Source organism: Metopolophium dirhodum, chromosome 4 (assembly GCF_019925205.1).
Source record: "Metopolophium dirhodum isolate CAU chromosome 4, ASM1992520v1, whole genome shotgun sequence".
In the NCBI taxonomy this organism is placed as follows: Eukaryota; Metazoa; Arthropoda; class Insecta; order Hemiptera; family Aphididae; genus Metopolophium; species Metopolophium dirhodum.
The window spans coordinates 8,742,343-8,760,875 of record NC_083563.1 but is presented as its reverse complement, the minus strand read 5'-3'; the positions used below and the strand labels follow the sequence as shown (position 1 = coordinate 8,760,875).

Below are 18,533 nucleotides of genomic sequence, written 5' to 3'. Positions count from 1 at the left end.
TAAAAATATATAATTATAAGTTATTACCATATATTTATGAACACAAAAAATAGATAGATAATATTATAGTAAACAATAATAATATATTATAATAAACATATTATTAGTTATAACATTGTTCATGTTTTAATGACCATTCATGTATTCCTTCTTAATTTTTATCCGTTCTTCTAATGATGGCATGTATGGCCTTATTTTGTTGTTTTTCCTTTCTTTATAAATATTGTACTGAAAGCAAAATATATTGACAATTAAATATAAATCAACATTTTTGTCTAGGTTACATATTAATGTTCCTATACATTATTATTTTTTTTAAATTTATTCTTCAAATATATAATGATGGGCCCCACTGAACATGTTTGTATGGGGGCCCTTAAAATTAATAATAATATACAACTTAAAATATTTTCAAAAGAAAAGAAAATATAATAAGGATTTTATTTTTAGTGCATAAAAACATACCCAAAATGTTTTGCAGTCTTTGTAATTTTCTATTTGCGGTTCACATTGGGATTTATCTCCAAAACTATCTTGCAAGCATTTGAATGATAATCTTTGTTCCTGTACAGCAAAATACAGTTAAATGTAAAATGTTCTAGTTTTTGACATTGAAAACAGAATGAATCAAATTTAGTAATTGTAATTTATATTATCATTAAAAGTGGGTAAACAAGATAATATTCCAGTAGTGTAATATATTGTATTTTAATCATAAACTTAATTATATCATCGACTGTTTAGCAGATTTCCATGATAATAATACCTATACATATTAATAAGTTATAACCACAGACTATAATATGAAAATATAGTCTGTGTTATAACTGAAATGATATGACGTTACCTGCAAGCAAGGATTTGAATCTCCATTTTTAGCTTCTGACATTTTAATTACAATTCAACGAGATGATCTTATTAAAGGTCAATGTGTAAGATGTAGAGCTGAGCTGTAGAGGTATAATTATTATTAAAACATGCTTTATTCTAGGGAGTCGTGAGTTGATAAATATAATATTTAAATTTTAACTATTAAGTATTATATTATTACAATATTATGTTTACTATTTTTATTTTAGTATAAATTGTATCAGCCGACGGCCATCGACAATCGACTTATGACTTGAGATATAATAATATATTTCTTATCAAACTAAGATAACCAAATTGTGGTGATTACGAAGTAAGTGATAACAAAAACAATAGAGATAAGACCGGATTTGTGAATGTAAAAATGTAAATAAATTGTAATTTATAACTCATGTCCAAATGTCTTATTGAAAATATTTTAATTGTTTATTTCATTTTAGAAATGTAAAATGTTTGCTTTTAGTATTCAGTTTATATCGAGTTTATTACTTAATTATAAATGTTGAATACAGCTGTCAGCTTATTGTGACTAATTAACCATTAACATTATTCTTTTTTTATTGACACCAAATTTCAATATGTTGACATCAAGTGGACTACAGCCATCCAATCATACATTGAGGCTTGTGGATAGAGATCGGTTAGTGGCCCAACGTGTAAGAGTTATACCTGACGAGAAGCTAATATTTAAGACAACAGAAACAGCCAAGCCTCAACAAAATTTGTTGAACAATTTTTCTGATTTGTCAACTGATTTTGATATCATTCAAAATTCAAACAGTGTTGATCTACTTGACTTGGGTAATAGTCAAATGTCAACATTCTTTCGTGAATTTTCAGAAAATCAAAAAACACTGTGCAAAGAAGAAAAAAAAACTGCCTCTTCTAACTATAAGACTATAAATGGGTTAGGATTTTACTATTGTGATTCATGTCCATTTATTTGTTTAAATGTCAAAATTATTTTGGATCATAATGAAAAAAATCATATCTTCCATAACAATTCACTTAAATCTCCACAGAGAATAAAATGTATTGGATGTGATAATATATTTTCTTCAGTAAATGTTCTTCGAGTAAGTATTCACTTTATTGAATTGCATTATTATTTTACTTCGTTATCATCAAAAATCACTATTTTAGTGTTTCAATTATATACGTTAATCTTATTAAAACAATATAAAAATTATTTTATGTAAATTATTTAAGTAAATGTTTGATAATATATACTTACAAAATTTCTGAAATACCTACATTTACTAAAATATTTTATTTTTATAAAAGGAATAATATTCTGGATTAAGACTTGGTTAGGTATTGTTCATACAAAATAAATTAACTTTTTTTTTAATCTCTCGTAAAACAACGTAGGTATAAATTAAAAACTTCTGTGATTTTTTCGGAACTTTTCTACTTTACGAGACACCCTTATTAGGGCCTTTTTTTGTCGGGGACGCCAGTGATGCCCGCTGTGCTCGGACAATATCGAAAATATTAACTAATTATATTAATCAAAAATATCCCTCGACTTGCTATTTGCAACACCACCTCAAGTTGGTCACAGGATAACAGCCGTATATCCACTCTTATTATTTTCCCTACGCTTTATATTCTACCTTTGAATCTATGCCCGAGCATCAAATTCTGACTTCACCATCGTTTTCAGTATACCTACTTAAGTACTCAACTGCATCCGTTTCAAAAAGAAAAATTGCAAAAAAAAGGTGTCCCGTAAAGTAGAAATGTACTATTTTTCTTACTACAAATTATTTTATTTTTGCTGATATATGAAATTTACTTTAATTTCACATTTGGAATATAATTAATAGGTTAATATTATAAACACGTTTAGCTTATTTATTTTAAATTTCAGTGCCATTTGATTGAAGACCATGTTGTCGTTTCTGATGAAATTGATGGATTAGTTCAACTTGTAATTGAAGCTAATAATGAAGACATTTTATACAACAACAATAGTAAATATATATTACATATTATTTTAAAATAGTAGTTTTGAAGTAAGTAACAATTAAAAATGTTAAATATTTCATAGATGATGAAATATCCCAAACTGAAAATAATAATTTAGCAGATTTTAATGATACAATACTAGATACTTCTGAGTTTGGTCATAAATCACATTTCATTGACACTCAAATCACAGGTAATATTTTTATTTTATTACTTAAACATTAAATTAGTAAAACTGCTCACTGTATACTTATTTACAAGTTTTAATTATTTTTTAGATTAGATACCCAATTGTTATTTTAATATCCAGAATCAAATTATTTGGAATATTATATTTAGTATTATAGACTATTAAGACATTAATTCATGCAATTAATGTACAAACTACAAATAATTAAAAATCTAAAGTATTAATACATAATATGATAAATAATAGCTATTAGGTATTAATTAAATTAATTATAGTGTTTAAAATGGTTGGTATTATTTAATAATAATAATTTTGTTGTCACTACAATATATAGCATTTAATGCTTAATGTCTATAATAATGATTATACCCATAAAAAGTATTGTTATTTTACTACATCATTATTATTTTTCTAATTCTAATCGAGACCAAAATGCATGATTTTCCTTATAATTTTAGGGCCGTTCCAATAACCTTTAAGCATTATATTCCAGTAAATAAATGGTAGTGCGTGTTTCTTCATTAAAAACATGATGCGCAATTCATTCCCTTGGTTTATTGGAAATGTTTCTAATGGTTTAAGGTCATAATCAAATTCTGCTAGAATGCATTTGCTATATCCAGTAACTAATGGACAAGATGTGTATCCATCATATTTTTCTCTGATGTCCTTACCATTCATCACATTTATCATGTTTTTAAGAACAACAATACTTTGTGCTGCTACTGCAGCTCCTGTTTTTGATGTCGGACAACTCGTACAATCTCCAATTCCAAATATGTTTCCATAAACATTGTGCCTTAATGTATAAGGATCAACATCTAAATACCCAGCACTGTTGCTGAGACTGGATTTCATTAGAACATCTGGTGGACCCATTGGTGGAGTTACATGAAGCATAGAGTATTCTAGTGATTCAGTTTTATTTTCTACATCAAGAAATTCAAAAGTGGCTTTGTTCTGGGTAGAATCTATTTGTATTAAATTTTGTCTCTTGCCCACAGAAATATTGCGTGCATTACATATTTGCTGTAACTTCTGTGCATATTTTTTAACTCCAAATATTGCAGGTGTAGACGTTTTGTATATAATATTCGCCTTGTTTCTTTTACCTTTTCTTCTTAAATAGTCTTCGGCAATATACATAATTTTTTGAGGAGCTCCAGCACATTTAATCGGTGTATTAGGAAATGTAAATATTGCATTTCCACCATTGAAATTCTGCAAAACTTGATAAGTTTTTTCCACATATTGAGATGAATAGTTAGTACAAACTCCACTATCTTTTTTATCAAGGGCTTCTCTTAAGCCAATGATTTGATCATAATTATATTGCAATCCAACAGACACCACCATATAATCATAATTAATTGTGTCTCCGTTTGATATCGTTACAATATTTCCTTGTGGATTAAAACTTTTGACTTTGTCCTGGATCCAATTTACATTTTTTGGAATCACTGATTTTGTTGAAGAACGGGACTGGGAAATAGTTTTTATACCACCACCAATCAATGTGAACATAGGTTGATAGTAGTGTTTATCATTTGGCTCCAGTATGATCACATCACGTTCATATTTTGAGAGCTTAGCTGCCATCGTACATCCTCCAGAACCTCCACCAACAATTAACAATTTACAACTATGCTGAATGTTTCTAGTAATTACACAATTTGAAAACATTGTGAAAAAATTTTAAAGTTGTTCTTTAGTTGTTATTAATCTCTGGGTTAATAGCTGTTTATGTTTATATTTTGATGTATTTTTCAAACTATCACTAATTACTAATTACGTTGATATGTCCGAGATTATTTCTGTTATCTATAAACTCAACAAGTGATGACTAATAATTGTATTATAAAACTTGCTATCCAAGGTTAAAATATTTCAGTAAATAATATTATAATGTTATGTTCAACAAACTCGTCATACTCGTTATTTCGTATCGTGTAGGTTGTGTAGGTCTACAGAAGTACAGTATACACCTTTGGCGGTGAAATTCTAATCATATCGAGACATCGAGTATTTAATATTAATATGTATTATGTAATAATCAATAATATGGACTATGCTAATCGTGGAGTGTCGATTGCGGATTATAATAAATATATGATTAACTACTTAAGTACTTAACTCGTTCACTGTGCTTCCTGTCGGTGTACTATACATTATTACACCGACGCTGTAAGTTGATAACCGCGTTCTCAGAGATGCGTGGATCTGATTTAAAAATAGAATATTGTTCACCTTTCTCAACGTTTGGTTCAACACTGTGTATTCGGTCAATCGCCGACGTCCGACCGTCCGTCCGTTGTTTCAAAATCAGCAGTAATAGTATGACGTCCTGTTTATCACTTCCCAGATGATTACGTATTTACGTGTCTATAAATTATTGATTGTTGTAACAGTGTACCAAGTCTTAACCAGAAACTAACTGCTTGAAAATAATACGATTTATCAAACGAAAGTAAAAAAAAATCGTTATGCTCAACTCGTACTTGCGATGTCGTGGATCGTACATACAACATACTACTAGAACTCAGAACTGTAGAGTATAAAGTGATCAGTTGTGGTCGTCGTCCGTCGACCGAACGCCACAATTGTCCGTACTCCGTACAACCATACCCCCCACAACAGGTGTCTACACGGAATTCATGATTCTGTTGGTACGGACTGTTGATACCCTCCCACCCACACACCATTGTCACACAACTTCACTGTTGACTTAGGTGAAGGATGGAGTTCTGTTACTTAATACTTATGCATCACGTTCGTGGTTCGTCGTTTAAGAAGTGCCGCATATTTTAGGTACAAGATACTCTCATAGCCCGTAGCCCATAGGCAGTACGCCAGTACTGTAATAGTAGGTACTTATAGGTTCTTCGTTACAAACATATTTTAAATTAATTTTAAAAGTGAATTTGTAAGGGGCTGTATTAATTTAAAATAATGTTTAAAAAAAATTTGTACGAATTCACACCATTCAATAAATATTCAAAATAGCCCTATCGAACTTTTAGCTATTGATTATAGAGAAAACATTATATGGGTACCCGTACCTGATTTTTCGTTTTTTTTAATAGCTCAACACGATAGACGATTAAGTTGTTTACCATTCGGCATTCACCAACAATTAAAAACTAGTATTGCAGGTTTTAATTTCTTCTCAATTAATAGGATAACAAATTGGCTGTTCTACTATATCCAATTAATAATAAATAATAATGAAACAAAAATAATAAATAGTTGGTATCGAATACTTTCGGTTTACACGCATTGTAGGGAACAAGGGAACGTTTATTATACAAATAATACAGAGTGAATACTGATAATTTTATTGTAAACCAGGCAATCTATAAGAAAATATAAGTATATTTTATTAATTTTTTATAACTCTAAGAACAAAATATACTATAATTATGTAAAATGTATGTTTATTTTATGTCTAAATAACGTTTCAAAGAAATAGTTCCTAAATATATATTTCCCGTGATATTGCAAGTACTCGATAAAATAGAATCATGCTGTATTTACATTATACTTATTCATACTCGAACTACGTGTGTAATAATATTTTGATTGTTTTATCCTTCGTGGCTTTGCGGTTCAGTATCGTATCTAGGTTTTTTACGGAGGGGGATATAAAGATTTTATTATTTTAATAGACATATTCAGTAAACACATATATTCATATTATTATATACAACATGTTGTATTGCGTACAAAATTTGGTCTCTCCTCGTAGACACGTCACTGTTATGATTTATATGCGCTTTCCACATATATGTATACGAAAACAAATTCAAATTTAATTGCAATTATTCTGCAAATCGTTAAGGTACCTATAAATAGTTTGAAATTAATCTAAATATTTTGAAAATAGCATCATGTTTAAAAAATGTTTATATTTAAATAATTGATGAACATTTAGATTTACAGTTATTTGTTTTTAAATTACAAAAAACGAACAAAATCAATTATATCGATAAATGTTTACATAAATATTCGGGGTTTTCCGATTATTTTGAGAAATACTAGACATTTTCACTTTTAAGCCCCTTAAAGTTCTAACTTGATTAACTTTTTTACAAGAAAATATATCGAAATTGATAATTGAAGCACCCATTTATAGGTCACCAATAAAAAAAATGTGATATTGTATACGAATCCGTTTCCTAATTGTTATAATAGTTTGATATTAGCTTGAGATATGCGTGTATAGAATGATTCACCAAGCATGCGCACCTTATTTTTCCTTTAATGACTAACTAATTTAATTCTGATTTTTATAATTTTTAAATACAGGGTTTAACTTACCTAAGTAATGTCCTGTGGTGATACGAACTTCTGTTTTTCTAATGAGAACCCCCCTTATTTTTTATACTTTAAATTATTATTATTTTTTTTTTAATTAAGATATACCATATTCAAAATTTGAACGAGTAGTTTCTCAGTTAGTAAAATGTCTATTCTAAGGATAATAGTCCTTAAAAATGGTTTTACAAAATTATAAAATAGACGTAATATTATATTTGGTATTTACTATACATACTTGGACCATTTTTACAAATTATAAATGTTGATAGATTAATATAAATTATTAAAATGTTCTTATCACCATAGCGTTCAAATATCTTCACTTAAATCATGTACCTACTACGGATGGAGCCATATCAAAAGCATAGTCTGGATTTTTATTTTGGGGGAGGGTTAATAATGTGTTCACCTTTACACAGAGTTGGTTTAACTAGGATAGTTAAGGGGATTCGATACCGTGATTTTCTGTCCTTGTCTAACACACGCGCGACATAGGTTTTACACGTGTTCTTTGCCAAACATACCAATTGTCAATTGATCTAATGAAACGATAAGAATTCTAAAAACAGATTTGAATTTGTTGTCAAGTCTACTTCAAATCCACATTTTTGATTTTAGATTCTGAGTGGAACGATGAATGTATTGATTTTACAATGATGTGTGTTATTTTTTTATTTTTGTGTCCGTCATCACCTTTTAGGACAGTAAAAGTGCTTGGATTTTCTTCAACAGTAACTTTTCTGATAGGAAAGTGAATCTAGTTGGGACTTCGAGGGGGGGAAGGGGTCAAAAGTAAAAATTTCCCAATAGTTTTCACAAGCGACGTGAAAAACAAAAGAAAAATTAAGGAAAAACGGGAATTTTTACGCAAAATCTGTTTTCGAGAAAATCGATTTTGGTTTTTGGTGTAACTCTAAAACAAATGACCGTAGGGACATGAAATTTTGACTGAATGTTTATATTAGCATTTTCTATACACCATAAAATTTACAAAATATTTTGACTCTTTTTGAGCTGTTTACGGCCATTGTCAGTTTTCAATTTTTTTAGTTTTTTTTTCTATAAATATCAATAAAATTTTATCTGTTGAGTAAAAAAGCTTGAAAATTTAATAGAAGGCTCCCAGATTATTGTTTCAAAGGCAGATGAAAAAAATTAAAAATCCTTAGTCACAGTTTTTAATTATAAGCATTTAAAGTTCAAATTTTGACAAAATACGGAAAAATCACGAAAATTAGCAAATTATTTTGAGTTGAAAATTCATAAAAATGTTTCTTTTTAAATCTAAGATTTGAAAATTTAATATAAGATTTCTCATAAGTTTGTCTACCTTTATAAAAAAAAAAAAAATGTCTACAAAAAACTTAAATTAAATTTATTAATTAATTTATTATTTAAGTCAAATTCATAATTTATTAATTATTTTGTAGTTAAAAATGTATAAAATGTTTAACTTTTATGGCTAAGGATTGAAAATTTAAAACAAGGCTCCACGTAAAAAGGTTATATATAAATTACTTTATTCACAATAATATCATCAAATATACTTGGTAATATCATAGGCTGACGACCGTTTTCGCTCAGAATCGTTTTTCTTATGCAATGATATTATATCATTGAATTCAAATTTAACACCATCCATTACAGGGACCCACTTGTAACCTACTGTACAGTAGAGCAACATCCACTTACCCACCTTTTTTGATTTGAATTTCTCCAAAAATTGAAATATAACAATTTTTTTATTAATCTTTTTTTAATATAACTATTTTAGGAATTTGGGGGATAATATCAAAAATGTGGCAAAGTCGATTTCAAGGACTCATTACGACAAATTCAAATTTGTTTTCAGAATTCTTATCGCTTCATTAGATCAATTGGTATGTTTGGCAAAGAACACTGAAATCCTATGCGCGTGTGTTGGACAATGAAAAAAAAATCACTGTATCGAATCCCCTTTAGCATACTGATGTCGAGGTTTTATTTTAAGTTTTGGTTCCTGAACGGTTATACAAATTTTGTATTTGCATTTTGCATATATCTTTCATAGACCGCATAGAAATAATTTATTAATTATGTTAAAATGTCGGTGGGGGGAGGGGGCGTAACCCCCAAAACTCTCTAGCTACGCCATAATATATACTCACATATAAGCGACTAATCACTAAAATATAATCTAGTTTCTGAATCATTATCCTTGTACACAAAGTTAAAAACTCATATACTTTATTTTTCCGTCTTGAAAATTTATTTGATACCCATATTAAATAATTTAAGTACCCAAGTACCTATCTAATGTATAGTATTACTTAACACCTATCTAATTCTACTGTTCTAGTATACAATTACAATTTATAATATATAGATAGGTATAGGTACTCAATAATTATAGATAGTATCATGTAATATGATGATAATAATTCTAATTTTTACTCAAAATAATCAACGATTTACATTTTATAATGTTTAACTACGTAATGTATTGTATAATTTTCCAGGAGAAATTAATTCTGCTGAAAATTATCATTCAAATGATACTTGTGATGATTTTTGGGAGTATCAAGAGCAAGCATCTAACGGACTTCAAGAAACAAACACCATTGAAGATACAAATATTATAGAAAAACATTTGAGGTTAGTAAATCATTTACTTTGACGATGGGGTTAATGTTAATACTGAAAATGTGTCGAATGAAGTTAGATTGAAGGAAATTTGATTAAATACTTAAAAGTTACATTTCACTGTTGCTAGTATAATCGTGTTATGATATATATGTATAATATATTATAATATTATATTTGTATGTATATGAGTTAACTGAGTTATTAAAGCTATTCGTTTACAATTTTATAATTGCGCATAGCTGAATAATATTATATAATATAAATGTATTAAATATATAAATTTGTAAATTATTAAATCACTAGACATAAAGCAATATTATCTTTATGTAAGTGTTATATTACAAATAATTCAACAAGTTTTATGAGTTGTATACGTAATTAAACTCTAACACTTCCAAGAAATAATTTTAAAATTACCAAGTACCGCGTATATGCTTATAAAGGTACCCAGGTACTTATATTACTGATTATTCAAAACCAATATTTAATATTGTTCTATTGCTCTGTATAGAAACATTTTAGTTTTTCCTCTGTTAAAGCATATTATTTACATTTCCAGAACAATCTGATATTCTATATGCGAATCAATTGTGTGGATCAGTTGTATGAATTTATTAATATTATGCTAAGCTTGATTATTATTTATTTGAAACAAATATTTCGCAATAAATAATTGTTATAAAAATAATCAAATAAAAATATAGGTATAATATATTGGTATATTAATAACTCATAAGTAATATTAGTTGATTTGTTAGGGAGGATTAATTTTAATGTTCCCGGCAGGGCCTGATTTAGGCATTTTGTGGCCTTAGGCAAAATAAAAAACGTGGCCCCTTGGCAACAGTAGCGTTAATAGCCCCCCCTCCTAAAACGAGTTGTGTATAACAAAATAATAATTTATATCAATTTAGTATTAACTTATACACTTTCACAAACATAATTATGTTATTCATTTTTATCTCTACAGGCTACAGATTTCTTGTACCTATTATTTATTAATTAATATATATATATTTATTATTGATATTGAAAACAAAATTAAACATTTTTTTTTTATATATTATTTATTAACTGTAATAAACAAAACATTTTTATATTTATAATAGAAATAATTAATAAGCTATTTTATAAAATTTCTTTTCTTGCTTTTTTTAAAGGAAATTCATTTATTATGTATTATATATTTATTATGTCATCGAAGTTTAAAGAAGATGTAAGATCGCTTTCTATTGATAGTAAACCTAAGTTATCAATTCTTTCTTATTAAAAATAGACTTTTATTTATTTTCATTTACATTTTACACTGATAAGGATTAATTATTTATTTTTTTTGAAATATTATATGTTTCTTATATTTATTTTATACAATGAAAGTAGTACTCTAAAAAAAATAAAAAATGTTCATAAAAATCTGAGGCCCTTTAATAACGGAGGCCATAGGCAGTTGCCTATCCTGCCTTATGGTAAATATGGCCCTGGTTCCCGGTTCTAATTTACGCAACTTTTCTCCTTTCCTGGTCCCGTTTTGTGCGACAAATTATTTATATAATGAACCCATTTTGCGTATGATGATATTAGCTAATGGATCCAATTACATCTAAACAACTTCTTGTGTCTAATTATTTTGTATTATATTATTATCTGTTAAATATTATGTATGTAATAGTGTATTATTATCATTAATTATTAATGTTATATACATGTCAAGGGCCTATCCCGTTTACTATTTTAATAAATAAATAAATATATTAAGTACAGCGTTCGAGTTTTATCATAATATACCGATTAAATTTATATATTATGTTCCTAAATATTTTTTTAAATATTACCGTATTTAATTGGAGAATGGTATCCATAGTTGGAATTTGGAACGTTTTTTTTAAAAGAAATTTAAGAAATAAACCTAGTATTGTACTTACCTATAATGTATTTTGAATTGTTTAAAAAAATTATTATCAAAAATATACGTATTTGTAACGGTTAATATTGTATATAGGTATTTATAATACCTACGCAAAAAAAAATATATTATATTATATATTCAAATATTTTAGGTGTACGATTGGAAAGTGCAAAGCTAGATTTGGCACAGAAGACAATTTGATGTATCATATAAAGTGCCATTTAGACGATAAATTTAAATGCATAGAATTCGAATGCCAGTTCACCGATTCGAAGTGGGTATCTATGATGACACATTTGTGGAAAACTCATAGTATAGACGTAGAAATGTTCGGTTGCAACCAATGCGACTTCAAAACGAATAGGTATGATACTGACTAAATTTGTATGCATAATGCATAAACAAATATTTTTAAGTAAAAATCTATAAACCTTATGAAAAAATAAATAATTTATCATACAATAATATTATAATATAATGCCAATTTAAAACCTTCATATTATTACCTAAAATCATAGAGAATTAACTTTTGAGGTGGTGGGGGGGGGGGGGGGGGGGGTGTTAACCTGGGACAGACAATACCATAATATTTAAGTAGTTAGGTAGGTAGTAAGTTAAGTATTTAGGCATACGTATCTCAGAACAAAAAATATAATTATTATTTTTATAACATTTTCAATAGTCATGGTCACTCCAGGAGTATCATCAATGGATGGTTCCTCTGGTCACACTATCCAACGATACCTATAATCAAGCTCCCATATACGTATTTAAAAATGTATCGATTGTACTTTAATTAATAAAAAAATAAAAAAAAATTATTATTATATCGATGAAAAAAAGAAGTTTTTAGACCAAAACCTAGAAAAAACTGTAAGTTTGACGGATTTAAATTGCTTCACAAGTTTACTATGTTATTATAGAGGCGATTTTGAATATCTATTTTTTCTGCTGTAATAATATCTATATGAATAAAAATATGTTATCTTTTAATTATATATCATTACACTAATAATATTCGGAATATCAAAAATCGGCACTATTCAAACCTTGTAAAATTGTAAATCAATCATAACCAGTTTTCTAAATTAAAATCCATCAAACCAAATTCCTTCAGTTTTGTCTGGCTTTTTGTCTAAATTTTTCATTTTCATCAACTGCAACCCTTTATGTGCTTTTTTTTAAAAAAATAACCAAAATCAATAGTAATCCACCTATACCTACATTTTACGTCGTACCGTATTTATTATTTAATTATTATTTATTACATTACAATTTTTTCGGTAATTATTTAATCTCAACTATTTTCTATAGGTATGTGCTTTATATTATACGTGTGGTGTATTTTTTATATTATTAATTATGTGCTGTTGTCACCCCAGACATAATTATTAAATTATTGAAATCCATGCATTTCCAGTCTGTACAAATTGAACACATTTCATAAAAACATTCACAAACAAGAGAAACCGTTTCTGTGTTCGATGTGTAAGAAAGGATTTAAATCGATCAAACAGCTCAGGAACCACAAGGTACGTAGTAAAATGTATGACAGTATATATTATAATATACTATTCCCAGTTCCCACTCTCGCCAGTGTCCATAATATATTATTAACTTAAGTGGCGTAGTTATAATTATTTGTTTTCCTGCAAAAAATCGGAAAATTATCAATCAGTATATTCTATAAAGATGAAAGTTGTAATTTTTTAATCTCTGCGATTTGCTCGTATTATGCAGCAGTATTATAATTTATAAATCATTGTATAATATAATAAGTATATTATATACTAGCTGTCCCCGCGCGAGCACTTTGTCGCCCGTAATAAATGCCACCTCTTATATATGATTCAAATTTTGTTCAATTCGTTATTCACTAGTCACTACTCGTTGTAAGGATGTTCAAAACTTATTAAAAAATAAACAATTATAAATAAATAATTACTCAATTATAGTTACCTAAGTAAATTCAATATGTCAATATCTAGTCGTGTACCTACCCTTAGACCTATAAACTAGGTTAATAGGTCTATGCGTCGAATGTTTGTTTTTTTTTATGAATTTTTCATACGCTTTTGTAATTACTCACCAGTGCCAATCACCAACAAAGTCAACGGGAGCATCGGACAATATTGGAATCACCTATAAAAGACTTTGGATTGGTATTTAAATATACATATTATAATTTTCTAAAAATGTCGTTATAACTCAAATGTGACTGTATGAAAAAAATTAAGTGATCCAAGTCCTCGTAATCAAAAAACTTTTGCCAAAAATGAAAGGACACACAACAGCCGAACAAAACAGGGAATTACAATATTGACTGATGACAATAATATTATAAAATTCTATCTAATCATTCGGAGAAATATTTTATATATTTGAAAAATGTATATTAAATCAAAGAAAATTGGGTATGATTTTGAGCCTATGATATTAATTATTCATTAAAATAAACACCAACTATTCATTAGACGAATTATTTTCAATTTAATTAATTATATTTTTATTTTACCGGAATTATTGAAATGATAGAATAAAATTATTGATATGTTGTTCTTGAATTAAAAAAACGATAACTTATTAATTAGAAGATAAGTTGATTTAAAATAATGGAGTTGTAGTCCAGGCGCGTACACAAAAAAAAATCAGGGGAGAGGGGGAGTTCAGTCTGTATGTAATATATGTATATATGTAATAATAAATTACACAACTGTTAATTTTCGGTAGGGGGGGGGGGGGTTGAACCCTTAAACTCCCCCCTGTATACGCGCCTAAGTTGTACCATAAATGTAATCCTGGTACTTTCCCTGTTTTTAAGATATTTACGTTAAACTAAAGGAATATTATTATTTATAAGTTATAACTAATAATTTTCTCATACATTTAAAGAGCAATTTCCTTTAAATCAGTACACAATAATTGTCATAATTTAATGACATTTAAATTATAGTTTATACCATATATTGTCGTGTTCCTGCAGGCGATCCACGTGAAAAACGGGAGGTCGTCGCCAAAGGCCGAGCTGGTGTGCCAGCACTGTTGCCGCAACTTCAGTTCCAAGCCCTTGCTGCACCAGCACATTGCCAGCGTGCACATCGGGGTGCGTCCGTACACTTGCAACATCTGCGGGTACGCGACCGCCGTGGCCAGCTCGCTGAAGCTCCACCAGCGGTTGCACACCGGCGAGAAGCCGTTCGCGTGCGACGAGTGCGGCTTCCGGACCGCCGACCACAACACCCTGCGCAAGCACAAGATGCGGCACACCGGCCGGAAGAATTACACGTGCCCGTTGTGCGACTACTCGTGTATACAGGCCTGTTCCTACAAGAATCACCTAAAGTCCAAACACCCGGGTACGGTGTACCTAAATACGATATATTTCACACGATTTGGGTGTATGTGTCATTTATACTCGCAGTAGCGGATCCAGAATTCATCCAAGGGAGGGGGGCGAATTTTTAAAAATTAAATTGGCTTTTTTTTAAAGCCAAATATTATAATTATAAAAATAACGTAAAAATACTAGCTAAGGAGGGAGGCGAACGCCCCTTCGCTCCACTTGTATCCGCCACTGACCCCTCATCCGTATTTTACCTATACATGCCAAAATAATATTTTTATTTTTGTGAACCTACTACAAATGTATAAGACTCGACTAAAAAACAAAAACAAATGATGAGTAGGTATAGTAGATTGAAAAATTAGAGAACAACTTAAAAATCATCAATTAGGTATATTTTGAACTGTTGGGCTTCTTGGCTGCTACACTTTCGTTTTTCCAAAAATAATTATAATAAAGGTACTTTTTTTACTCTTATAAATGAAATTTAGATTTTTTTCACCCATTCCTGGAAATCGGGGGGAGGACTTTAGGGACCTGGCCCCCCCCAAAAAAGTCCGCCAAGACCCTACAATTTTAGTTTTGTAGGATTGAAAGCTCCCCACTCACATTGATGTTAATAATGTTTGCCCCCCCTTGAAATTGTAATGGATTTCCGCCTGGGTCAGCCAGTCACCCAATGGGAATAAATTTATAACATACAATTTTAAATTTAGGCTTAGAGTGATTATTTTGCTTCATAGTAGTTGGCCTAGTTGGGTTAGATTATATTAGTTATAATAATAGTTAATAAGATATTTTATGTTATACCGGCACAGGAATGGACGACGGTTTCGTATATAGCTGTAACATGTGCAATTTCAAGACCATTTGTAAAGATATATACATGCTACACATTGTCAAACACAAGGAGGAAACTGTGCACATTAACGACACATGTGATCCAATCATCGACTTGGACGAGGTAAGTCACAATAGTCAATAATATACACAATACATTTAATAAACAATGTGACGTAATGTTTATTAGGTAGGTAAGTTTGATATATTAATCAATGACCGTTGTTTCTTTTTTTAGATGCTGAATGAAAAAGAAAAAATACAGGCCGAAATTGTTGAACAACCGTATTATCTATTCAACACTATCAGAGTTAAGCCGATAAATACTATAAACAACGAGACTGTAGAGAACACTATCTAAAGGTTAGGTCATGTTCATTTTAATTGCTTGCTAATCTTTAATAATTATCTTTGTGTTGACAGCTGGTTTCAATAACGATGATATTATGTCGGTGGACAATTTGTGCCGAGGATTTGTCTCAACATTTTACTATAAGAGTGGTTCAAAACTATTGTCGTTTGAGTAACCAATCAATTGTTAGAAAGATTGACTGACTTTCTAATAATAGTTTTATTATTTTAGATTTTATCATTATTTTATTAAAAATATATATATTTTAATTTTAAAATCCAATTGGTTTTTATTATTTTTTAAATAATACCTTTATACACACTTACACAAAAACAATTTTGAAAAAAAAAATGACAATATAAATAAAATGCAGGTAATCAACAATTATTATATAATATAACTCCGTAGTCGAGCTACGTTTGTATGGCCAAATCAAAAGATATAATTCATATAAAATATATTTACAAATAATTAAGTACATTTTTTGTCGTTGTTTATACAATAAAACATAGGTTTCCATTATTATTAAGGGAGGCGCCATGTCCGCACTAAATATTGTAAATTTGTTTATTTTATTATTATCATTATTCGAATGGGAGCTGTTTAAATTGTATTCAAAATCGGAAGAACCATGTACCCAAAAATGTTGAAAACCTCTGCTATAGAATATATTCTCGAAGTCTTTGCAGTTATCATAAAATTACATTTAACTGTTCTTTAATAAGATGTTGTTAATTAATTAATTATTATTATAAACATACAAAAAATTGACCCAATGATAACTTAACTGATAGAATCATTGATTAAAGTAGGATTATTGTACTGTTAAAAAAAATCAATTGATAATTTTGACAATAACCAAACGAAGAAATATATTCTATACACTGGCTTATTATACAGCAACTCTTGGCACAATCATGTTGTTTAAATAATAAACAATGATTAGATTCTTTTTTTTATCTTAACTACAAATACAAATAATATATTATTTTGAAACCAAATAAGGCTACAAGGAAAATCCTATTTAGTTTGGTGATTAAAAGTGTACCTACATAGTATACCACATCTTATAAATAATAATTATAACTAAAAGACTTAGACATCTTAACCGAACAATTTCATACAACATAAATGTATTTAAAAATATACTTGAATACATTAAACATGTAGAGTTAAATAAAATATGATTAAATATTTTAACACTCAAAATGTCAACAATAAACTAAACACAGTGTTACTAAAAAGTTATGAAAAGTGTAAGATCGAATATTAAAAACAATTGTATAATAATATAATCGTAATGATTATATCATAGGCATAAAATTATTTATTTTTTAAATTCTAGTGTTTATTAGACAGTTGTTCGTACCAATTAGATTGAACATATTATATTATATAAGTCAATTTTACAATACCCATAATCAGGGATCAAAAATAATATGATCAAGATTTGCTAATAATTTTACTTTTTAATTGATACAACTAGATTGCTCGTTCAAAAATGACAATTTTGCGATGGATTAGTAAAATTTAAGTATATTTATTAAATACATTTGTATGGCAAAATTAAAATAATTGTTCAAAAAATGGAAGTATATATTTATTATAAATATTTTCAGACTTTATTACAATGGCATTAAGATTAGGGGCAAGGGTTGCAAAAAATTTATATAACACATATAAAACTAAAAAATAAATAAATAATAAAATTGAACATTTAAAATTCAAATTTGATTACATAAAATTTGTTCTTTTAAAGGAGTTATGGAATATTTAAAAAAAATCTATGTTTAAAAAATTTGTAAGTACTCTTCTTATGTATATAAAATTGTATAATAATCATAGAGTAATTTATTACTCTATGATAATAATATAACAACTATTTTAGATATGATAACAACCAATTAAACAAAAGTATTAAATGCATTGAATTATGTTAGATTTGATCAATATTTATACTAAATTTAATTTTAAAAAAAGATGATTTAAACATAATATAAAATCTAAAAATAAAATACAAAATATTTTGCAACCCATTTAGGAACCGTTAATAACTATTAAGTATGAAAAAAAGAGTAGATTTTTTGGCATATTTTCTTCTTAAAAACTACTTTTTTTA

General features: G+C 28.2%; 3 protein-coding genes across 3 annotated transcripts; 1 reads left to right on the top strand and 2 right to left on the bottom strand.

Moving 5' to 3' along the window:
• Nucleotides 1-13: 13 nt before the first annotated feature.
• On the bottom strand, nucleotides 14-1,242 carry LOC132942715 (coiled-coil-helix-coiled-coil-helix domain-containing protein 7). Its single transcript, XM_061011336.1, has 3 exons — nucleotides 848-1,242; nucleotides 466-564; nucleotides 14-228 (listed from the first exon to the last, which is right to left on the bottom strand). Exons 1-3 carry the CDS (start codon nucleotides 887-889, stop codon nucleotides 127-129), a joined length of 243 nt encoding a protein of 80 aa, XP_060867319.1. The 5' UTR covers nucleotides 890-1,242; the 3' UTR covers nucleotides 14-126.
• Nucleotides 1,243-1,255: 13 nt separating this feature from the next.
• On the top strand, nucleotides 1,256-17,273 carry LOC132942710 (gastrula zinc finger protein xFG20-1-like). Its single transcript, XM_061011332.1, has 10 exons — nucleotides 1,256-1,946; nucleotides 2,744-2,846; nucleotides 2,924-3,034; nucleotides 9,847-9,982; nucleotides 12,031-12,243; nucleotides 13,300-13,411; nucleotides 14,863-15,235; nucleotides 16,041-16,186; nucleotides 16,301-16,425; nucleotides 16,486-17,273. Exons 1-9 carry the CDS (start codon nucleotides 1,449-1,451, stop codon nucleotides 16,421-16,423), a joined length of 1,815 nt encoding a protein of 604 aa, XP_060867315.1. The 5' UTR covers nucleotides 1,256-1,448; the 3' UTR covers nucleotides 16,424-16,425; nucleotides 16,486-17,273.
• Nucleotides 1,989-5,611, bottom strand: LOC132942711 (sulfide:quinone oxidoreductase, mitochondrial). Its single transcript, XM_061011333.1, has one exon. It carries the CDS (start codon nucleotides 4,712-4,714, stop codon nucleotides 3,449-3,451), a length of 1,266 nt encoding a protein of 421 aa, XP_060867316.1. The 5' UTR covers nucleotides 4,715-5,611; the 3' UTR covers nucleotides 1,989-3,448.
• Nucleotides 17,274-18,533: the final 1,260 nt, after the last annotated feature.